At 58.2% G+C, this 22,293-nt stretch overlaps 6 protein-coding genes across 6 annotated transcripts; 4 read left to right on the forward strand and 2 right to left on the reverse strand.

Moving 5' to 3' along the window:
- Window positions 1-79: 79 nt before the first annotated feature.
- CONPUDRAFT_120092 (uncharacterized protein) lies at window positions 80-5,747 on the forward strand (the record flags this gene model as incomplete). Its single annotated transcript, XM_007767862.1, has 5 exons — window positions 80-949; window positions 1,027-1,831; window positions 1,891-1,997; window positions 2,055-4,359; window positions 4,435-5,747. The coding sequence occupies exons 1-5, from the start codon at window positions 233-235 to the stop codon at window positions 5,745-5,747; spliced, it is 5,247 nt and encodes a 1,748-aa protein (XP_007766052.1). The 5' UTR covers window positions 80-232.
- Window positions 5,748-6,384: 637 nt separating this feature from the next.
- Window positions 6,385-11,915, forward strand: CONPUDRAFT_100293 (uncharacterized protein). Its single transcript, XM_007767863.1, has 10 exons — window positions 6,385-6,522; window positions 6,588-6,798; window positions 6,863-6,966; window positions 7,016-7,771; window positions 7,825-9,574; window positions 9,634-10,059; window positions 10,143-10,196; window positions 10,267-10,349; window positions 10,418-10,505; window positions 10,712-11,915. The coding sequence occupies exons 1-10, from the start codon at window positions 6,470-6,472 to the stop codon at window positions 11,642-11,644; spliced, it is 4,458 nt and encodes a 1,485-aa protein (XP_007766053.1). The 5' UTR covers window positions 6,385-6,469; the 3' UTR covers window positions 11,645-11,915.
- A 950-nt stretch (window positions 11,916-12,865) lies between these two features.
- CONPUDRAFT_50068 (uncharacterized protein) lies at window positions 12,866-13,410 on the reverse strand (the record flags this gene model as incomplete). Its single annotated transcript, XM_007767090.1, has 2 exons — window positions 12,866-13,080; window positions 13,158-13,410. The coding sequence occupies 2 exons, from the start codon at window positions 13,408-13,410 to the stop codon at window positions 12,866-12,868; spliced, it is 468 nt and encodes a 155-aa protein (XP_007765280.1).
- A 374-nt stretch (window positions 13,411-13,784) lies between these two features.
- On the forward strand, window positions 13,785-16,972 carry CONPUDRAFT_142657 (uncharacterized protein). Its single transcript, XM_007767864.1, has 9 exons — window positions 13,785-13,867; window positions 13,922-14,155; window positions 14,217-14,355; window positions 14,424-14,542; window positions 14,614-14,695; window positions 14,776-14,793; window positions 14,880-14,918; window positions 14,983-16,118; window positions 16,300-16,972. Exons 2-9 carry the CDS (start codon window positions 14,016-14,018, stop codon window positions 16,535-16,537), a joined length of 1,911 nt encoding a protein of 636 aa, XP_007766054.1. The 5' UTR covers window positions 13,785-13,867; window positions 13,922-14,015; the 3' UTR covers window positions 16,538-16,972.
- A 308-nt stretch (window positions 16,973-17,280) lies between these two features.
- Window positions 17,281-19,648, forward strand: CONPUDRAFT_80715 (proliferation-associated protein 1). Its single transcript, XM_007767319.1, has 8 exons — window positions 17,281-17,412; window positions 17,647-17,806; window positions 17,868-17,928; window positions 18,002-18,279; window positions 18,342-18,502; window positions 18,560-19,323; window positions 19,395-19,523; window positions 19,586-19,648. The coding sequence occupies exons 1-6, from the start codon at window positions 17,332-17,334 to the stop codon at window positions 18,986-18,988; spliced, it is 1,170 nt and encodes a 389-aa protein (XP_007765509.1). The 5' UTR covers window positions 17,281-17,331; the 3' UTR covers window positions 18,989-19,323; window positions 19,395-19,523; window positions 19,586-19,648.
- An 88-nt stretch (window positions 19,649-19,736) lies between these two features.
- On the reverse strand, window positions 19,737-22,288 carry CONPUDRAFT_80716 (cytochrome P450). The gene is made up of 12 exons (XM_007767320.1): window positions 22,004-22,288; window positions 21,816-21,939; window positions 21,738-21,757; window positions 21,532-21,682; window positions 21,316-21,473; window positions 21,150-21,256; window positions 20,985-21,093; window positions 20,921-20,934; window positions 20,676-20,868; window positions 20,544-20,625; window positions 20,219-20,479; window positions 19,737-20,139 (listed from the first exon to the last, which is right to left on the reverse strand). The coding sequence occupies exons 1-12, from the start codon at window positions 22,188-22,190 to the stop codon at window positions 20,058-20,060; spliced, it is 1,488 nt and encodes a 495-aa protein (XP_007765510.1). The 5' UTR covers window positions 22,191-22,288; the 3' UTR covers window positions 19,737-20,057.
- Between the last annotated feature and the right edge of the window lie 5 nt (window positions 22,289-22,293).

The raw sequence follows: 22,293 nt of genomic DNA on the forward strand, positions 1-22,293 counted from the left end.
GAGTCCCCAGTGGGAGCTCAGAAACAGGAGCTTCATCAATCCTCAGGAGCTTCAGCAGCTCAGACAGGCCAGCCCACTTCGCCTCGACCAGCCTGTCCACGAGTTTGGCCAAAACAGCAGCTACGAATCCACAAATCCAAATCTAAATCCACAGCAGCACAACACACACAACCGCTCACACACCGTCGACATCCTCGCACCACAGCAGCAGCAGATTAACACTGCTAATCAGATGGCGCCTAATCTGACCCACGGACGCTCCTCCTCCTTCTTCTCCTTCCGCTCCCGCACCCAGCAGCAGCAGCCAAGCGACCCCAGCCCCAGCCAAAGCGGCCCGAGCACCCCCTCCGCCTCCTCCTTCGCCTCCCCTAACGCCTCCACCTTTTCCGGCCGCAAGTCCGACTTTAGCTCCAACGGACAGCCCAGCACCGACTTTGGCCCGCCCATCACCCAGACCCGCTCGCGCACCAACGGCGCCGTGACGCTGCCCTTGTCTGGCCCACAGGGGCAAAACGGCCGCCCACCCCCGCCGCCCCCCGATCAGCAGCCCGACGGCGCCCGCCGCACACTGCGCAAGCAGTCCGTATCTGGTGGGGGCATCGGCGCAGGCGCAGGCGCAGCCGCGGGCGCAGGTCCAGGCCCAAGCGCGGGCGGGCCCCCGCTATCATCGTCGTCGTCCTCGCCGCCGCCGCCGCTGCACCCCGAGATCCGGTCGGTGGTGCAGCTGACGCTCGCGCACGCGCGCAAGGTGTATTTTTCGGGTCCGCTCGTGCGCAAGGTCGAGCGGCACCCGGACGGGCAGCGGCCGCAGAAGGGCGACCACGGCTGGGCGGACGTGTGGGCGCAGCTCGGGGGGACGACGTTGAGTATTTGGGATATGCGCGAGGTCGAGGAGGCGAATCGGCAGGGAAGGGAGGTGCCGCCTACGTATGTGAATATGACGGATGCGGTGGGTTTTCTTTCTTTCTTTCTTTTTCTTTTTCTTGGGGGGAATGCATGCTGATCAAACGATGCCTCTCTCCCCAGTTCGTCCAGGTTCTCGGCTCAATCACCGTCCCCACGCAGGGCCCCGAGCCCCCGCGCAAATTCTCCAACGTTCTCTCGCTCAACACCGCCGGCTCGAACCTCCTCCTCTTCGCGTGCCCGGATGTCTCCGCGCTGCTCTCCTGGGCCGCCGCGCTGCGCCTGTCCGCGTGGGAGAAGTCGCGGCTCGAGGAGATCTACACGGCGCACCTGGTGCGCATCACACTGCCCGAGGGGCGCGACGCGCCGTCGACGCTCACGCGCGGGCGCATGGAGGGCTGGGTGCGCGTGCGCGTCGCGGGGCAGACGGACTGGAAGCGCATGTGGATGGTCGTTACCGCTACTGCCGACGGCGCGGGCGCGGGGGAGGACGGGCAGGGGAACGGTGGTGGCGGGGCGGGGAGGCCAGCGAGCCCGGTGCAGCAGAAGCGGAGGCTGTCGAATTTCTTTTCGTCCGGGAGGGACTCGGGCGCGTCGCAGTCGAATGGGCGGCCCGGGAGCTCTGGCGGCGCGGGTGGGGGTAACGGAGGAACGCCGGGCAAGGGCGCGATGTTGTCCTTCTTTACGGGGCCGAAGCCGCGCGAGCGCAAGAAGGCGCTGTTGTCGCTGCGCGAGGTGTCCCAGGCGTTCGCGGTGTACCCCGAGCGGCCGGAGCTGATCAATAGGAGCACGCTTATGAAGGTCGAGGGTCTGCTGGGCGAGGAGGAGACGGCGGGCGGGATGAAGAACCGCGAGGGGTGGTTGTTGGTTATGCCCGAGCTTGAGACGGGGAATACGCAGGCTTCGGAGATGCTCAAGTGGCTTGTTGGTGAGTATGATTTGGTAATCGAGTTGAAATCTTTGACGATGGTGACTTTTTGCTTTTAGCACTGCATGATGCGTTTGGATTGTATGGCCGACCAAAGCCGTATAGTTGGGATCCACGAGATCCTGTTTCTATGATGTTTGGGTACCCTGTTGGACCTGGCAAAGATGTGCGTTTATATTTTGTTTTAAACGCTTGTGTTTTAGCATGCTAATGACATATCTAGTTATTATTCCTTGATCGCGAAGCCGCCGAGGCCATGGACCCTCGCGACGACCGCACTTCCGTTGTTCGTGCTCGCCTCTTACAGATTCTCACCGACCGCATGCGGGGCATCGTCGCACCTCCGCCTGAAGCCCCACCTTCCCTCCCCCCTCTTACTCTCGGCAGCACGGCTGTGAGCTCCGAAGCGATACCACCCGTGCCCCAGCTCCCCGAGCTCGACCTTGGCTCCTCTTCTGATAACAACGACAACTTTGGCCAGACCCAGCCGCTTCAGCAGGGCAATGGCCACGCAAACGCGCGTGGAGAAGGCGAAATGCAAAATGGGAACGGGGCCAACAGCCCACCATCCAACTATCAGACACCCGCGAACGAGTACGGGCGCACGCTTTCGCCCATCACGGAGCGCGATACGCTGGGCGGGTTCTCGAGACAAGCATCGACGTCGGGTCTGTCGACTCACAATGTGCGGCAGGACTCGGGCGGGGAGGCGAGGCCGCGTGTACCGTCTATTGTGGAGACGCGGACGCCGCCACCGCGCAGTGCGGGGTCGTCGCATTCGCCCGGTGCGAGCTTTAGCGTGAGCCAGGGATATATTGGTGGGATGGGCGGGGACGGGCGCACGGCGAGTACGGGTGGGGAGTCGTTTATGGGGCGCACGATGGAGAGCAGTAATGAGGGGAATACGCGTAGCTCGGTGTCGCATACGCCGACGAGCCCGAGTTCGTATGGCGCGGCGTCGCCGCCGCCGCCACAGGCTGGGTCTACGCGTGGTGGGGGGTTGTCGCCGGAGCCGCAACATGGGTATGGGGCTAGTGCGAGCAGGTTCTCGATGACGCCGCCGCCGCCGAGCCCGAGGATGCAGCAGTTGCAGGCACAGCAGCAGCTGCAACAACAGCAACAACAGCTGGCGCCCAACACGCCGTCGTCGAGGTTCTCGGTGCTCACGTCGCCGCACTCACCGGCTACCGAGGTCAAGGATCGGAACGTCGATGCGTTTGTCCCTGCGAGGGCGGCGACGCCCACGCCGCCGCCGAAACCGGAGCGGTCGCCGCAGAGGAACACGGGGCGTGCGCTGTCGACGTCGCCGGTGCTTTCTGCGCCGACGCCGCCGTCGAAGACGATGTCGCCGCCGCGTGCTGCTTCGACGACGCCTGTTAATGTCTATTCGAGGTCACCGCCGCCGCCGACTGGGACTCCGCCTCCGCAACAAATGCAGTATATGGCGCAGGCACCTCAGACTCAGACTCAGGGCGAGGTGCACGAGGACTACAACAATGCGATTATGTACATGCAGCAGATGGACGGTAGCGGGAGTGGGGGTCGGGGTGTGCGACGTATGCCTACGACTGTGACAGAGGAGGACGAGGAGGCGACGCAGCAGAGCGAGTCCATTTACTCCCAGCCATCACAGCGCTCGGCATTCAGCAACTCGGTCCGCCGCGGCACCGGTACCCCGATGGGAAGCCTCGCCGACTCTGGGCCAGCGGCGGACGGTCTGGGCCGGCGACCGTCTGGGGCACGTGCACCTGCCAATTCGAGAGGAGCTGTTGCAAATCCGATTGCCGACACACCCACGTCTTCCTTCTCTCCCTCCACAAACCAGAACTCGATGGCAGAACAACAGCAGCAGCCACAGCCACAGGAGCAGCAGCAGCAGCCACGCCGACAAAAGTCCGACGACGACAACGCAGACGCGCTCGCTGCACTCAGTTACCTCGATGGCGAGCACTCCAACGGACACGGCCCTCAACCAGCAGACACAGAACCCCCAGCTTCGGACCCGCCTTCCCAGGCAGGCAGCACAGAGGACGCTCCCTCCAGTGGCCAGTTCAGGTCCACATTTGCACCCTCCAGACAGGCCGCCGAACGCAAGGCACGCGCTCAGGCCCAGCAGGCCGCGCAACAGGCCGCCGCACACAAGCCGGGACGCGCCAACGGAAAACGCGTCGCGGGCAAGGCAGCAGGAAAAAGCAAGAATAATGCTGCTAGCGGGTGGGCCGAGAGCAGCGACGAGGAGGAAGAGGACGATGAAGATGAGGAGGAGGAGGAAGAGGACGCGGACTCGGACGGTGGACCGCCCCCTGCGAGTAGTACCAATGCCAACGACAAGAAGACGCTTACTCCGTTTGCGCCTACCCCGGTTGCGCCCATTCGCTCGCTGAGGCCGTCCAGTCGGGGCGCGTCTTCGCCCGCGGAACAGCAACAGCAGCTGCAGCAGCAGGCGACGGACGCGAACCCGTATGCTCAGCTTCGCAACCCTCAGCAGCTGCGCAATCTCCCTGTGCCCCCCGGTGGCCAGATGCAAAGTACGTGGTGGAGTGTATGCGCGTGGTGCTTGCGATCTCATTGGCTGATTAATTCGGGTTTGTAATGTATTGCAGATGACTATTTCGGCCAGCAGCAGCAACAGCAACAGCGCCGCTACACTGAGCACCCGCGCACGCCCGACGAGGGCAGCATGCAACACATGCAGCAGATGCAGCAGCAGATGCCGGGCATGCAGAGTATGCAGAGTATGCATAGCATGCAGTCTCCGTCCATGATGCAGGGCCCCCAGGCGACGACGCCTTACGACCGCCACGCGGCCGCCCGCCAGACCATATGGACGCAGGTTCTGGAACCCGGCCGGAACCCCGGGCACAACCAGCTGCCGGAGATGTCGACGCAGCAGCACCGGGACACGTTCGTGCAGCTCGAGGCGCCGACGCAGCAGATGACCAAGGCGTTCACGCCGCATGGGCTGCTGTCTGCGGGGATCCAGGATAAGAGCGACCGCTCGGCGAAGAAGCAGGAGGAGATGGCAAGGGAGATGGGCGCGTCGCTGATCAATGTGCCGCATAAGCCGCCGCCGCCGCAGACGGGCCTGCTCGGTGCGATCACCGCGCATGAGAGGGAACGGAAGCGCGAGGGCGGGGTGGGTGCTGCGCTCACGGAGCGGGAGAGGGAGAAGCGGATCGCGGAGGACCGGCAGCGGAAGCTGGACGAGTTCCAGCGGCAGCAGCTGGAGATGGCGCAGGGGTCGATGTACGGTGCGCCGGGCGGGTTCGGGTACAATCCGATGGCGGCGGCGGCGGCGATGGGGAATCCGATGATGATGGGTATGAACGGGATGAGCCCGATGATGACCGGGGGCGCGCCGATGAACCCGATGATGACGGGCGGGTATATGGGCGGGTATCCGGGGATGATGCCGCAGTATAACCCGCAGATGATGATGGCGGCGCAGCAGGCGGCGCAGGCGGCGTATCAGCAGGCGATGATGTCGTTTGCGGGGTCGCAGATGGGCGGAGCTGAGGGTGCTGGAGGGGGGTCGCCGGGGCATCATCAGGGTATGGGAGGGGGCTCGCCGGGGCCGGGACAGATGGGCGGGATGGGGCAGATGTCGCCGATGATGACGGGGGGCTTTGACCCGCGCATGTCGATGATGATGCCGGGGATGATGAGTCCCATGGGCGGGATGGGGATGGGTATGGGCGGGATGGGCGGGATGGGTGGAGGAATGGGAGGGGGGATGGGGATGCAGATGACGGGTGGTGGTGGGGGCTCGCCAGGGGCGTTTGGGCACCAGATGATGCCGGGCGGGGCGGGCGACGAGTTGAGGCCGCCGCCGAGTGTGCATGCTGGGCCGAGCTCGCGTCCTGGGTCGGCGGGGCCGGGGGGTTCGCCTGCGAGAAGGGGGAGTCCAAGGGTGTAGTGTGGTTTGTTTTGTTCGAAAATTGGGACTTGGGTCGTGGTTTCGCTCGCGTCTGGGGCGTTGCGCGCGATTGGTTTTGCGATTGTTGCTTTTCTCCGTTTCGAAGATTCGAAGTCGTGTCCACCTTTTACGCGTTTTTACTTTTTTTTACATACAGTAATCGAAAAAACGGACTTTTACCTGCATCATACGTACGGCCTTGCAGTTGTCTATATCATATCATATGTCTATTCTCTTCTGTTACAGTGTTCTTACAACGTCCTCGGGTCTGGTTCTCGCACGTATTATGTTGATACCGACTGCGCACATGTTATGGTTACAGTGGCTACGTACGTACGGATATATATCCTGCTTATCCTGCTATAGACTGTTTTAAATCTTTGGGTTGCCTGGGTTTTCGTGTGAGATGTGCAAGGCTTTGTTTTATCGGCAGACTTGCTGGAAGAGCATGGCCTCAGCGTCAAGTAGGTAGGACTAGGGACTCCGGACGGCACGGAGACACGTCGCCACGTGGATGTGACAGCGGCTGACTCGATTCGGGACCGCGATTTTTATGTAAATGAGGGGATGAGTAATGGGGCTGACGAGCGTGTTGCAATTAGCGCTCAAGTTGATTGTGTTGTCTCTTGAGACCTCTCCACGACCACTGCGGCGCTTTCGTTCTGCCAGAGTTGATATTATTCTTATGAGCTAGCTGATACTACTGGAACAAAAGTCCAAGGATGGGTGTCAAGTCACTTTGGAGCCTTGTCGAGCCCGTGGGGCGGCCTGTCCCGTACGAATCTTTCTTCCTCCGAGGTAATCAGACTAACTGACTAAATCATCGATATGGGACGGCAGGCTCGAGACGGTCGAGGGCAAGGCGATGGCGATCGACTCGAGCATCTGGATCTACCAGTTCCAGGCGACGATGCGCGACCGGGACGGGCGCGGGCTCGTGAACGCGCATGTGCTTGGGTTCCTGCGGCGGATATGCAAGTTGCTGTTTTATGGCGTGAGGCCTGTGTTTGTGTTTGATGGGGGGGCGCCGGCGATGAAGAGGGGTACGATTGTGCGTTTTGCTGTGTTGCGTTGGTGCGTTGCATTGAGCGGTGGATGCTGACGAGGGTGTGTAGATGGAGAGGAAGAGGAAGAAGAGCGGTGCTGCTGCGAGTCATGCCAAGGTTGCTGAGCGGCTGCTTGCGGCGCATATGAGGAGGGAGGCGTTGGCGCATGCGCGGTGGGTGTCCTGTGATGCTTTATGGGAAGGTTACTCAACGAGTGGATAGACCGCCGCCCGCGAAGGGAAAGAGTAAAGTGCCTACTGAGCCTGCACGTCTGGACGAGACCGCGGTCTATCTGGAAGACCTGGAGGGCGACGGCCCGCCTCGCACACCGGCGAAGCCGCCTCCGCCAAAGGACGACGCGGCCTCTCCGCCCTCGTCCAAGAAGAACCGCTTCCACGACTACGACCCCTACCGCCTTCCCGACGTCGACCTCTCCGCGCGCATCGCGGACAAAGCCCGGGCAGGCGGCGGCGCGCCCGACCCGCGCCTCGCGACCGAGGACGAGCTGCGCGCGTTCATCGAGGAGATGCGGCCGGAGGACATCGACGTGGCGTCGCCCGCGTTCCGCGAGCTGCCGACGGAGGTGCAGTACGAGATCGTGGGCGACCTGCGGCTGCGCTCGCGGCAGACGTCGCACGCGCGCCTGCAGGCGATGCTGCGCGGCGCGCCGACGCCGCTCGATTTCTCGCGCGCGCAGATTATGGGGCTGAAGCAGCGGAACGCGCTCACGCAGCAGCTGCTCGAGACGACGGACAGTATTGGGAACGCGCATGTGACGATTCCGGTGAGGATTGCGAGTGAAAGGAATAGGGAGTATGTGCTTGTGAAGAATGAGGGCGCCGAGGGCGGGTGGGTGTTGGGGATCCGCGACGAGGGGAGTTCGAGTGCGAAGCCGATTGAGATTGATCAGGATGAGAAGGTGGCGGTGGGCGGGGACGAGGACGAGGATGAGGATATGGAGCTCGAGGAGGTCCCAATGTACATTCTTTTGCTCGATGATCGCTGCAAAGCTCATTTACCGTTCTTTAAAGTCCAGGATCGGCCGCGATGCACCCCAACCTGCGTGAATACCAACAGACTATGGCGCTCTCTGCGATCGGCAAGCGGGCGCCCACGCAGCCTGTGAAGCCGGTACAGAGGAAGAACAGGCAGCGGTTCTTGTTCGACCTCGACGACGACGAGCTGCCAGCGTATCATCCTCAGACTCAGGCTCACAATGTGGAAGACGCCGAAGAGGACGACGCCGACCTTGCCATGGCTATTCAGGCTTCTCTAGATGCTCGCCATCCGTCGCATGCGCAAGGACCGTCCCCTTGCTCAGCTTCAGCTCCAGGGGCATCCGTATTTGGCACGGCGAGCTCGCTGCTGACAGGCTCTACCGCGCCTGCCGACACGCCCAAGCCGTCTTCGCCTTCCAAACGCGTGGTGCACGAGCTGTCTGATGAGGAGGATCTATATGCGACTCCTTCTCGTTTGCAGACGGCCCTGTCGATTGGCGGCGCGGCTCCCTTCCGGAGTACCTCTGGCGAGCATCAGGGACTCGGACGTCCGGTTTCTCAATCGCCTCTCGCAGGCGGAAAGCCTGTATCGCGACCGCCACCTGCGCCTACGCCTCGCCGGTCTCAACACGACGTGGTCGTATCACATTCTCCACCGTCGAAAAGTACCGATGGGATTTCTGCAAACTCATTCACGCAATTTACTGTCCCTGCGCCGGTACAGGTCAATTCAGACTCGGGCAATGACGATATGGAGGAAGTTTTTCCGCAGCTGCCCCACCCGTCCAACAAACCTGAAACAAAACCTCTTTCTCAGAGCCAGATCCAAGGTCATCATGATGGCCAGGCGCGCGAAAACAACTTGCCACTTCAAAATTCGGCGCCCACCATCAGTGGCCCCATGCAACCCTCCACCCTCTCTCAGGCTTCCGACTCGGAAGGATATATGGAGGAGGTTGATCCGTCAGCATATGTCGCCCCCTGCCCCGAGCCTATAGCAGTGGACGAGCAGCCACCCGCGACGATTGTCGCCGGCCCTGCTTCACACGGCGTGATCCGCCATGCTGACGACGGCGCCTCAGAATCAGAAAACGGGATAAGCGGACCAGCCGTCGCTGCCGCACGTGGGATTGATGTCGCTGATGGCGCCGGTGCAGTGGACATTTTGGCGCCGTCAACGTCGAACGATTCAATTGAGCATGGCGCTGTCGCTGCGGATGATGATGATGATGATGTTGACAATGATGTGGATGTGGATGCTCCGTCGTCACGGCGGGTCCGGGACCGAGGACTCGGAGGGAGCGGTGTCTCTGGGTCTTCTTCTTTTGTTTCCGCTTCTGCTTCTGCTTCTGCTCCTGCTCGGACACGTGCGCAGGACGCTGTAACGCCGCTTGAACGCGTCGCCGACGTTGCGGAAGAGGAAGAGTCGGACTCGGAGTCGCTCGTTAATTGGCCGCAGTCGCCTCCGGCCAGCGGCCGGGCTGAGCTGGCGCAGGCACAGGACGGCGGGCATGGTGCGGAAGAGCAGCACCAGGAGCAACAGCAATTACAGCAGGCGGCGAGTGGAGCTGCCGCCGAAGCCGAGAGCTGGGACGCGGCGCAGGAGATGGACGCACACGCGGAGGAGGGCGAGTTCGCGCGGTTTATCTCTGACATGAGGGGACGCGACATCGACACTGTGCGGCGCGAGATCGACGACGAGATCCGGGTGCTCAATCAGCAGAAGAAGGCCGCGATGCGCGACTCTGACGATATCACGACGCAGATGATCTCTCAGATTATGGTAGGCTTTGCACCTCGATCTCGGTTGAACGGACGTTTCTCTGATGTCATTTTGAAAAGCTCATGCTCCGCCTTTTCGGTATTCCGTACATCACCGCGCCGATGGAGGCCGAAGCGCAGTGCGCGGAGCTCGTGCAGCTCGGCCTCGTCGAGGGCGTCATCACGGACGACTCGGACGTCTTTTTATTCGGCGGCCTGCGCGTGTTCAAGAACATGTTCAACCAGAGCAAGACCGTCGAGTGTTTCCTGCTCTCCGACCTCGCGCGCGAGCTCGGGCTCGAGCGCGACACGCTCGTGCGCCTCGCGTATCTGCTCGGGAGCGACTACGTCGAGGGTCTACCCGGTGTGGGCCCCGTGGTGGCGATGGAGCTGCTCAAGGAGTTTCCCGGCGCGGACGGGCTGCACAAGTTCAGGGACTGGTGGGGCAAGGTGCAGAGTGGACGGGATAGGGAGGCGGATAGCCAGAGCAAGTTCCGGAAGCGGTTTGTGAGTGCACTGAGACGGCGTACCCGTTTGATTCCATTCTTTTTTTGTTGAAATCGAAACTGATGCACCGCTGCTACTTCCAGAAGAAGAAATTCAAGGATCTTTATTTGCCTCCAGAGTGGCCTAATCCGCAGGTGGTGAGTGGACGGAAGTGTCTTGCCCAGTACGGAATTATGTATTAATGATCGTGCCGCTCGTACAATGCAGCGGGACGCGTATTACCACCCGACCGTTGATTCGTCTCGAGAGCCGTTCAAGTGGGGCATGCCAGACCTTGACGCGTTACGAGAGTGAGTTATTTTTGCTAAAGCCGTCATGCGTGCCCGTCCGCTCATGCATGGACGATGTGTCACGTTAGATTTCTCCGCGAAGAGCTGAGCTGGGGCCAGAAGAAGGTCGACGACCTCCTCCTTCCGATCATCCAGAAGATGAGTCGGCGGAAGCAGGTGCGGAGTCTCATGTGTCTTGTCTTCTTTTACATTACATTGCATTCTACCGTGTTCTGTTTTCTTCTTTGCTGGCCCACGGTCACAATCGGAAATTATCCTCGTTCAATTCTACCACTTCCCCGCAATACGCCGATACGAATCACGGCCGACTCGGAAATTTGAAACTTACTGATACCTTTGTTATATTTTATTTATTTTTACAGTCAACGACCTCGAACAAGCAAGGCAACCTGAACGTCTTCCTCGACGTGTCCTCGGGCACGGGCTCGTACGCGCCGCGCAAGCGCCAGGCGTACGGCAGCAAGCGGCTGCAGCAGGTCGTGTCCGACTTTCGCAAGGAACAGGCGCGCAAGCAGGGCGCCGCTGGTGGCAGGCCGACCAATGCGACGCCCGGTCCCGCCGGCTCTTCGCGGTCGGGATCGGCGGCGGCGTTTGAGTTGGGCGGCGATGGTGATGATGTCGTCGGTGGTGATGACGACGAAAGTGTGGGGGGAGATGACGCGGAGAAGCCGCCTAAGAAGAAGCGGAGGAAGACTGCTGCTTCGGCTTCGGCTTCGGCTTCTGCGACTTCGAAGGGGAAGGGCAAGGAGAAGGAGAAGAAGGAGACGGCGATGACGAAGGCGAAGGCTAAACCCAGGCCCAAGCCCAAACCTAGGCAGCGGAAGAACGCTGCTCCCGGTGTGGAAGATGACGCTGCCGGTGCCGCTGGAACTTCGTTGGCCCGTCGGAAAACCAAGGGCAAGGGCAAAGCATCGACCGTCGGTATGAACCCCGACGCAGCAGATCCAGACGCGGGGTCCGGGAAACGCAGAACCAACGGGCCCCGCTCTCGCCCGCAGGACAGCGATTCTGAAGATGAACTCGCGGGAACAGGGGGATCGGGAAGAGGTACTGGTGTCCGCGACGACAACGACGACGAGTTCAGAGTCTCAGGCAGCGGCGCCGGTGCAATCCCGTCTCGTCCACTCGAGGTACAGCTGAGGCCTAGAGTTGCGCGTCCCAAACCGAGGCTAGTCAGCGGCACGAAGCGGAAGAAGCGTGCGGGGCTGTACGACTCGAGTTCAAGCGACGGTGCCGGTGCCGACGATGCGGGCTCGGTGAACTCGGAAGAGGAGGCGGAGAACTCGGACTCATGATGAAAACGTAGCGGCACTGACGGGTCGATGTTGATGCCTGATCCTTTGATCGAGCCGAGGGTATGTTTCTGCTCGGTGACAGCCGTCTATGATACTGAATACAAGTTCGTTGGATTACTCATAGCTCGATACCGTGCCGAACTTGGTTCTTCTGGCGTAGACTTCCAGTCAGGTCCTTACGGTACTGTACGTATGTATACCTGAACGCCGGGTCCTGGATCACATTTAATTGTTATACTTTTGTAATTTGTTATTTGACAATGAGCAGAGCGCAGATCATGCATCACCACGCGGAATTTTTGGCGTAGACGTATAGGAGATGATACCGTAGACGATATCATGTCAGTTGCATGCGACAGGGCGATGGTGGCGGCGCCAGTCTTTGTTTAGCTTATGCCGCAATATTGAAGGTCGGGCCGACCATGACACGATGTACACTTTGGTCGCGGCCTGTCGCAGAGCCATTCAAAAGTGCAGCACTTTTATCACCGCATCCCGATCGATATCATCGATAACTTCAACCTTCTCAATCGGAGCTGTCAAGTTCCGAGTGGTGAGACTCACCAGACTCGTGGTCAAGTACATTGAGAGCGGTTGCGAGCACGGACAGAATCTTATCAACGTCGTCCGGCGCGACAGGCCGTGCGAGGGGTGGCGTTCAAGTCAATCGAAAGTTAAGTTCTCCTGAGTCAGTACCCCGCCGCACCGCGAACAAAAACACCTCAATTATATGACGCGGGAGCGTCATACTAACGCTTAGCTTGGCGACGCCACCTAGAAAATAGTGCGGGTGGACATGTGGACCCACAGCTCGTGACTGTGTTCTTGTGCGGTTCTCGCCTTTACTTCTCGGGTCTTCCCCTCACCCTTGTCTCTGAAGCGAGCCGAACGACTAGTAAAACGTGCCGCTGATCCACTGTATCGGTCGTTGCAGGGACCGCGGCGAGCGAAAGCCAAGGGTGGGTTTATGCGGTATGCGCGGATTCTAATTGCATTTGCACGGACAAGGACCATCTACACAATGGGATGGATTGAAGTGGTGTTCGACTTTCACGTCTGCCAGTGGCCGCAGCCGGAACCAGTTGAAAGTTTCAGGAGTGCCTTTACTCGGTATCCTCGCCGTCGCCCTCGTCTCTAGCCTGAGATGCAGAACGCAAAAGAAAGACAGTCAGAATCAGACACAAAGCAAAGGACGGGGTGAAACGCGGCACGGCAGGTGAGTCAGGGTGGCTTCCATACCTTGTTCGCGTCGAGGCCTCCGAGCTCCGTGACGAGACCAGAGTACGGGTACTCCCGCGGGACGGCTGGCCGGTCGGGGGTGAGGGCGTATTTGACGAGGAAGCCGAAGCTGACGAAGCTGCCTGCGGCCAGGAGGAACTGGCGGAGGGCCGTCTGGGGTGGCACGGGGGCGACATCGGGACCCCACATGGAGAGGACTTCGTCGCGCGGGTGGATCTGTACGAATGAGCAGTATTAGTTCTGGGAAAATACTAGGGCCAGCGACAAGGGCAACGCTGGCAGAAGAGAGGGGAGGGACTTGCAGGCTCGTTGAAGTTGCGGCGCATCTGCGGGTCCCACCAGCCGTATGGAGAGCGCTGCTGGTTAGAGACCCAGGGTAGGTCGGGATAGTCGCCTAGTTGCGGGTCCTTCTCCTGGGCACGGTAGACCTTGGGTGGTTCATGGAATGCGCGGGAGGATGCGCGGAGGGAGTTGGAGGCGCGCGATGTGCTGCGTGCCCCTCGGAGGACGAGGCTGCTTGAGCTCATGACTGGTTTAGAGGGTTTAGACGTTGGTGAAGACGACGACACCCGTCGAGCGGCGAGGCTGTCACGTGCTGGAGCGGCGTGGGAAGACAAGTCGTAGAGACCCCGGATTGGTCGTAATTTAGTAATGATGAGTTGTTGTAGTGTTGTGAGTGTGAGTGTTGAGATGGACATTGAATATTGGGGCGGGGGCGCAAGCGAGCGAGATGTCAGGGATCGCGTTCCTCGTGAACCGCGACCCTTGCGTTGCCCCCGGAGTTTGGAGATGAGACGGCCATCATCGTCAGCATCCATGCCCCGAAATTTTACGACACCACCTTTCCCTTCTCTCCTTCTATTAAATTACGACCTTTGGCCCATTCCTTATATTCCCCCGTCTGGCTTCTCCCTCGCTGTCGATCACTTCTCCAGTCCCCTCATATACCCTTGTTGTCATTCTCACTCATCCCCGTCTCAGATCGTACGTACATTCACATCTCAGCCCTGCCCCTACTAATTAACTCGCTGCTACTAGCAACCCCCCTTGGACTCTGTAGACCTATAGCAACCTGCCCAGTATTGCGTCCGCCCCTCACCACGCGCGCAGACGCGCGAGGACTTCGTCCTTCATGTCTGCCGTCAGCACGCTTGTCGAGCGTGACGTCGAGGCAGAGCTCAGGGTAGCTCATAACAAGAAACATCGCCGGCGGGAACGGCCCGCCGGCCAGGTGGTCGCCCCCCTGAGGTACACCAAGGATATGATCTCAAAGTCAGTATCACCTTTGCGCCCTCGTGCATGATCCTCGCCTTGTTGATCATCTACCTTACAGTGATGTCTGGGATCAGATGCTAATGACCAACAACTGGAGGACGCTCACCTTACACAAGTTCGATGGTCCTCCTAATTCGATCCTCGATATCGGATGTGGAAGGGGACAGTGGGCAATCTGCGCCGCCAAGATGTGGCAGGTAAGCACAAGTTTAGCGAACCAACGCCAGTGGAAGATATATACTAATGAGACGTCTGGCTTTTGTAGGGGAGTAACGTCGTCGCATTCGACGTTAACGACCCTACACCAAACAAACGCCTCGCGAGGTTTGGTGCAGGGAAGAACGACAACTTGCCCAAGCGGCTTAAATGGGTCCAAGGAGACCTGTGAGTCCTTTTCCTTTCCTGTTTCCTGATGCATATCGCTGATCCGATAACCATTCTCTCTGTCACTTTAGCCTCGAGCCCCTTCCCTTCTCTGATGGGAAGTTCGACCTCGTTCGACTATCACGCATGGGACTTCATATCCCGCATGATGAGGTTAGTTTTACCTCTTGCCGACCGTATCACCGTCACTTAAATCAGCACCTGATCGCGCATCCTTTGTTCCCCATGTGCAGTGGAACGACGTATTGGAGGTTCGTACTTTGTATTGCCGTGCGGCGTGCACTTTTCTTGCATTGTTACACATGGCTGACTACGAAATTATTCCGACTATTCACAGGAGATTGCACGAGTCCTCACGCCTGGCGGCGTGCTTGAGGTAAGTCACTATCTGTGATCAACTTAGCGTGAACTCTAACGCTTCTGCCTTCTCGCATCTGCAGGTGATTGAAGAGGATTTAATTTTCCCAAACCACTCGGCCCCGGCATTTACCTCTCCACCGGTTCAATCCTCTGGCGGACCATCGATTCCCCGTATGCCATCCTCCATGGGTGACGTCAATCGCTTAACTGGAACCAGCCCCAGGCCATCGCTTCACCGCATGCAGTCGACAGGCGACGTTGGTCGCCGCCCCAGCAGCCCCAGACCATCGATCCACCGCATGCAGTCTACGAGTGCGGTAAATCGCCTATCCGGAAGCAGCTATGGATCAGTTGCTTCCAACATATCCCATTCTCCGTACTCGCATAATGAGCGCACGTCGACATTCCGGCCTTCTCACTCAGAAAGCGGCAACCTGGACGTCTGCTTCCCACAAGCATCCTCCCTCTCCCTCCCGAGCAATCACGCGGCGCACTCGACCGAGGACCTGCGCGACCACGCGCGCCTGGCGATGGCGTGGGCTACGATGCTGCGGGACAACTACCTCGAACCTAACGTGCTCGACCACCTACCCGGCCGGCTCGCGAGCGTGTTCAGCTCCGTCTCGGGCACACCGCCCTACCAGGTCTTTCTCCCGCCCAACTCGATCAAGGCGCCGCCCGTACCGCCGATGCCGCCGCTCGCGGACGACCACTCGGCGCCGAGCTCCGCGCGGAGCAGCGCAGGCTCAAGCGAGCTCAACCCGGCGATGTACTCGCACATGCTGTCGCTGCTGAACCGCCAGCCGTCGTTGATGTCGCTGGCGAGCAGCAACAGCCACAGCCGCGCGTCGACGCTGAGCTCGGAGACGGTGAGCCCGCACGATGCGGATGGAGAGGAGTTCGATCTGGAGTCGCCGCTCAAGCAGGGCGGGAGCGTTGAAGATGCGGCGGCCGCGGCGGCACATCTCCGGCGGACGATGCAGATGGTGGGCGCGTGCCGGGAGCGGCTCTTTGGTGCGTACGAGCGGTTGTTCAAGCACGGGGATGTGCCGCCGCCGATTGCGCAGCCGCAGTATCAGTACAACAAGGGGGGCGCTGGGAGCAAGTACTGGCGTAATCTAAGGGGCGAGGACAAGTTCACGACCTATGAGGATTTCCGGATTCTCGGGAGCGATTTGAGGGAGATGTTTGATAATGATTGGGCGAATTGGGAGAAGTGGGTGTTTTTCTCCTCATTTTTAAAAAATTACTCTTCATCTTTCATCTTACCGTTTTCTCTTTCGCAATCTCCTAGTTTCTGATTGCTTAACGCGTGCTTTCCGCATTTTTCACAATTTTAAAAGAATGTGCGCGCTGCTGAACCTATGCTAACGTCCCTCTTCTTTTTCTCTTCATAGCGACATGGTCGACCGCGCCGGCATACGCGGGCACATGCATCAGCAGTTCGACTGGGGCGAGCCCTGGGCTGTATCCGTGCCCAGGTTTGAGCCGCCACTGCAGAGCGTCTTATGGCGCGACAAGCTCCCGGACCACCTGCCCGACGGGCATCCCCAGTACTTCCGCAACATTCGCGGCTTCGTCTGTTTCAAGGGCATGGACCTTGCGCCTGCGCCTGCTGTCATGCCTGACTGGTAGAGCTAGGTTCGATTGGGCCGCTCAAGAGCTTGCTACAGCACCCGCTACGCGCCACCGTCTCCCGCACAATATCAATACCCATCTGGACTGCAAGAATGGACGATACCCACTCATTTTCGCAAATTGTACTCTACATCTCATTTATACCTCTCTTCCTCTGGATCGGATTGTTGACTTCGATGGTTTCCTGGAATACCGACTCCTCTTGCGGCGTATTCTGGCGGTAGCCCCGAAGGCATCATACGAACGTCGTGATCACCGGCTCGCGGGCACTCTTTTTTCTCCTTTGTCTTTCTCATTACGAACTCTCATCTTACACATGTGACTGGAAAATACCTTAAAGCATACACATATCATATCGTACCTGCGTACGTACATAGCACCATTTGTACTAGTATCTATCCTACATTATTGTTAACGTAACGTCATCTGCACTGTTATTCCATATGTATATGATGCATTTGAATTATACCCTGTGCCCGATCCACTCGTTGAAGCGTCGGTCGCGTGTCGGTGGGGCCCGCCGCCCCGCATTGCGATGGGCGGGTTTATGGTCGTGTGGACTTTGTGGATGTGGATCCATAACAAGTCGGCGCCGGGGCGCGGGCGGCTCTCGGTATGACGCACGCTTGACGCACGCAGAATCGATAATGCTTCGGAGCCGGGGATCTGCCTAATCAGGTAGACTCGACGCCGTCCGCACATACCCTCTGAGCTCATCTCCTGCTGACCCCTACCTACCTCACTTGCCCGCTCATCCCCCTTTTCCATCCGCTTTTACGAGATAAAAAGATATGTCCGAAGAGAACAAGGACGCCGCTAAGCCTGCTGAGAAGCAGAGACTCATCAGCGAGGCTGATCTGACCAAGTACAAGGTGAGATCGACGTTTTGAGTCGTGTAGATGAAGCTCCTGAGTGGTCTGGTCGCGCTGGCATTTTTGTGTCGCTTTTTCTTCTTCACCCCCTTTCACCCCATCACCATCTTCCATTCCGCCTTTTCATATATTCTGCTACCCTTGCTGCGCCTCTGATCGGCTTTGTGTTGTGGCCACGCGATCATGAAAATGCTGATGCGCCCTTTTTGTCGTTGTTTTCTCCTTTTGATGTAGACCGCTGGAGACATCACGAACGATGTCATGAAGAAGTTGATCGAGCTCGCGGTCGAGGGCGCGAAGGTCCTCGACATCTGTGTCGAGGGTGACAAGCTCATCGAGGAGGCGACCGCGGGCGTGTTCAACAAGGCCGTCAAGGGTGTCAAGGTCCAGAAGGGTGCGCGCGTCTGCTACCGTGCTCTGATCTTCGCGTTGCCCACTCTCTTTCCTCTGACTAGGCTCCGCGTTCCCCACCTGCGTTTCTGTGAACAACTGCGTGTCGCATTTCTCGCCTCTCGCGTGCGTGTTCTATCCGCCCTCTCCCTCCTCATCAGACACACGACCATGGACTAAAGATTGAGCGTGTGTGCAGATCGGATCCCCTGTCATCGCAGACGCTCGCCAAGGGCGACGTCGTCAAGATCCACACTGGCGCACACATCGACGGCTTCGCGTCCATCGCGGCCGAGACCATCGTCGTTGGCGCCTCTGTCGCGGACCCCATCACCGGGCCACGTGCAAACGCGCTCAAGGCTGCATGGACCGCCGCCGAGGCAGCGATGCGCCTCATCAAAGTCGGCAACAAGAACTGGGCGGTCACCGATGCGATCGACAAGGTCGCGAAGGCGTTCGATTGCAAGCCTATAGAGGGTGTGTTCTTGATCTAACCGAGAGCCAGGGTGAGATAGGGGCTGATGCGTGTATATGTGCAGGTATGCTGTCGTGTCAGCAGACGCAGAACGTGATCGATGGCAAGAAGCGTATTATCCAGAACCCCTCGACGCAACAGCGATCGGACACGGAGACGGTTACGTTTGCGGAGGACGAGGTGTACGGTATTGACGTTCTCATCTCGACGCACGAGGACGGAAAGGTGAGATATCAACTCTTGAATTCCGTTCGTTGTGCTTATAACGACCGCCCCATCTAGTCTCGCGTTGAGGACCAGCGGACGTCAGTCTACCAGAAAGAGGGTGCCGTAACCTACCAGCTCAAGATGAAAAACTCGCGTGCCGTCTTCTCCGAGGTGCAGAAGAAAGCCGGCGCCTTCCCGTTCACCGTGCGCGTGCTCGAGGACGAGAAGCGCGCGCGTCTGGGCCTGCAAGAGGCCGTGCAGCACGGCCTGATCAAGCCGTACGACACTGTGTATGCGCCCGCCAACGCATTCGTGGCCGCCTTCCACTTCACCATTGCCCTCCTGCCTAGCGGCCCGCTCATGCTCACGCACCCGCCAATATGGTACAAGCCCGAGCTCGTCCGCACGGAGAAGGAGCTTGAAGACGAGGAGCTCAAGGAGCTGCTCGCGAAGCCCGTCAAGGAGTCGAAGAAGAACAAGAAAAAGGCAGAGGGCGCAGCATAAATCTTGGGCCGATGCGACGAACTGACAAGCGAAAACACCACAATTGCTGGGGAGAGGAGAAGTCATATTGATGAATTATTGATATTGTGACATTGCAACGAATAAATGTACATGTACAATGGTCCACACGTTAAATGTTAACGTAGATCCCTCTTGGACGTTTTGTGTGATGTCGATCCTAGTAGGGGGGATATTCTGGCTATGATGCAACATTCGCTCTCGATTTCTCTGCGTGCTCCCCGAATTCTCCTATCGTACGAATGACGAGATCGATGTTCTCTAGGAAACCGTTGACGGTGAGCCTTGCCAGCCGCACAGTCAGCGTTTCAAATGTCCTGTTGTGGTGTTACACTTTGTTAGATCGGATTCATCACAGAACCTGAGCTGCATGATAGACAGCACGCACACGACGAGATCCTGCCCTTCCACAGCCAGCGTCCGCTTCACGGCATGCGGCTGCAGCTCGCTGTCGACCTCGATGACCTGCTTCGCGATTGAGGCGTGCTTGGGCGCGGCGAACGGGATCCGCACGGTCCTGTTCGTCAGTGAGGTTGCGTGTCCGAGCGGGGTGCAGAGCAGAGCAGTTGGGCTCCTTACACGGTGTGCCAGTTATCAGTGGACATATTCATCTATGCGGTTGATGCGGTCGTGGTAATGGTACGGGGCAAGATCTTCCTTGAAGTTACGGTAAGTACTTGCCGCCGGCGGGGTAGCGGACTACATAGCATGCAGAAGCCGACGTCCGATGGTCGATGTCACTTTGCTTCCGTTCGCAAAGATTGGTATTTATGTATACATCAGTACTTCGGTCGCTGAAATATCGAACGTGTGATGCACCAAGAGGAAAACGAGATTGAACTGCAAAGATGATTATTTCCAGCGACGTCAACGTCTGATGAAGGTAAATGTATAAGTCCTGCTCGTAAAACTATGTATGCACGTCCGTCATGCTCAAAGTTGCCCTGCAACAGGTTAAGAAAGAAAAAAAGTACAAGGGTCCCAAATCAATCGAGAAAAAAAACACTGCTCTTCAAGCTTCAAAGCTTGACGTCCCGTGTCAATCGTATCATTAATCTTCGCTGTACATCTCCTGCCGGATATCGTCCGGATCTGCTCGGGGAATGATTGCACAAGGGAATGGGAGAGGAGATCTAGATTTTTTTTGTAAAGGCACTTTGCATTAGCTGAAGATGTCCATCAAACAACCAACGACAAAACAGAAACACGCACGAAATCGGTCCCTTGGTCCAGTGCGGCTCAAAGCCGACAACCGACCGCTGACCCACGGCAAAGTTGGCGAGCGTCATTGCGATCGCGGTCCACAGCACCTCGCCGGCGAGGTGCCGCCCCGGGCAGGACCGCTCGCCCCAGCCGAACGCGAGCGGCGAGTCGTCCTCATTCGCATCGGAGAGCTCGCCGACGGAGTTGAGGAAGCGCTCGGGCTGGAAGTGCTCTGGGTTGGGGTAGACTTCGGTGTCGCGGGACATTGCCCTAAATACAGTGTTGTGTTAGACGACCGTCTATCGTATGATTGAGGAAGGAAGGATAGACGAACCAGTGGTTAGGAATTATGGTCGATCCTTTTGGCACGAGGATATCGCCGTACACGTTGTCCTCGGTGGCGACCTGAGGCGTTCCTACACGAGCTGTCAGCAGCTTGTTCCATTGCTAATAACTCTGAGCTTACCGAGAGGACGCGTAGGATGCCACCGCAGCGTTTCCCGCAAGATAGCGCTGACGTATGGTAGCGATTCCCGTTCTTCGATCGTGGGCAGTTTATCCGTGCTGTTCATGAACGCGTCGATCTCGCTCATAGCACGTTTTTGAGACTCCGGGGATAGGGTCATGGCCAGCAGGAATGTGCGGTATGCAGCTGTAATCTACGAAAGCGTCAGGAAAGGACGACGCTGACAATGCTTGTAATGAACGCACTGTACCAGTAGCCGCTTGAATAAAGTCAATATTAAGTTGCTTGGTGCGAACGAATGAGACTCACTTGCAAACGCCGATGCGGCGGCTTCTTTGATGATCTGGTCACCATAGCCATTCTTATCGACCTTCGTCAAAGATTCTGAGACCAAGGACCGGGGGTAAAATCCCTTTTCCTATTAGACAATCAATATCCATGAACTCCATCTGGATTACTAGGAGGATGGCGTACCATGCGCTGCTTCACGAAACGCAGAGGGGCATCCATGGCATCGAAGGATTTAACGGGCTCCTCGTCATCGGACAAAATTTGAACGAACCAATGCTTGAGTCGCTGAACTGCATGAAAAAGGTACGATCAGAGCCGTTCAATATGTAGTGAAAGGGAGCGTGCTTACGGAAAGGAAGAGACGAAAGCATAAGTGAAGATCCTGCCGTCTTGCCAGGCATAGCCTGAGCTTGGGCGGCGCTCTGCTCCATGATTCGCACCAAGGGATCATCGGGACCTGCAATGTCGTAGCCATACAGTGCCGACATGAGCACAGAGGATGCCATCCTGAGCAACATGCATTCGGTTCCTTTATTACTTGGAGGGATTAGACATAGGGACGTACGTGTGACCGTGCTCGTGATAGTGCTCCGGAGAATCAAGCAGGTTCAGAACGAGCTGCTTGACCTTGCGGAGGATCATGGGCCGGTAGGTCGTCACGGCACTGTCGTTGAATTCATCATTGATGAGCTTGCGTTGGATGTCCCGTGCATCATCTGCAGGATGTTCATGAGTGAACTTTAAAAGTATTGTCGTTGAAGAGTGACAAACCAACTTGCACAGAGGTAGACCTATGGTTTGAGAGAATAATGAGACATGTATAATCATGAATTCGACGAGCCCACTCACCCCTGAGCAAGACTAGACCTCTCGGAGGTCTTCCTTGAGTGCGGATCCAAAAGAGCGCGTGCAGCGTCCTCAGAATTCACAACAACCACTCTCCGATCAGGTAGGGCGAAAGAAAACAATTGGCCTACATGACGGCGCCAAGTGTCAGCACGTTTAACCAGTCACATAGCAAAGAGGGAAACACATACCACATCGCTGACCCCAAGAGGTGTAAGTAAGATGCGCTTCCCGTTTATCGTACCCAGCGAGAAACTTGAGCACCTCGACCAGCGGAGGAGAAGGGGGGAGACGGAGCCGGAGGAAGAAGGCTCTGCAGCAGAAACGACAGAACGACCACAGCGCGAGGCCGACAAAAGGAACGAGCCAAAGAGCCATCTATTAGCGTGCTGCACTGGCTCGCAGTGGTCTACTCTACAGCTAGAAGGCGGGTTGACGATCAGAGCTGGTGAGTGCGCACGCGCAGGCGACGCTCAGTGGA

The sequence above is a fragment of the Coniophora puteana genome, assembly GCF_000271625.1.
Source record: "Coniophora puteana RWD-64-598 SS2 unplaced genomic scaffold CONPUscaffold_3, whole genome shotgun sequence".
Taxonomy (NCBI): domain Eukaryota; kingdom Fungi; phylum Basidiomycota; class Agaricomycetes; order Boletales; family Coniophoraceae; genus Coniophora; species Coniophora puteana.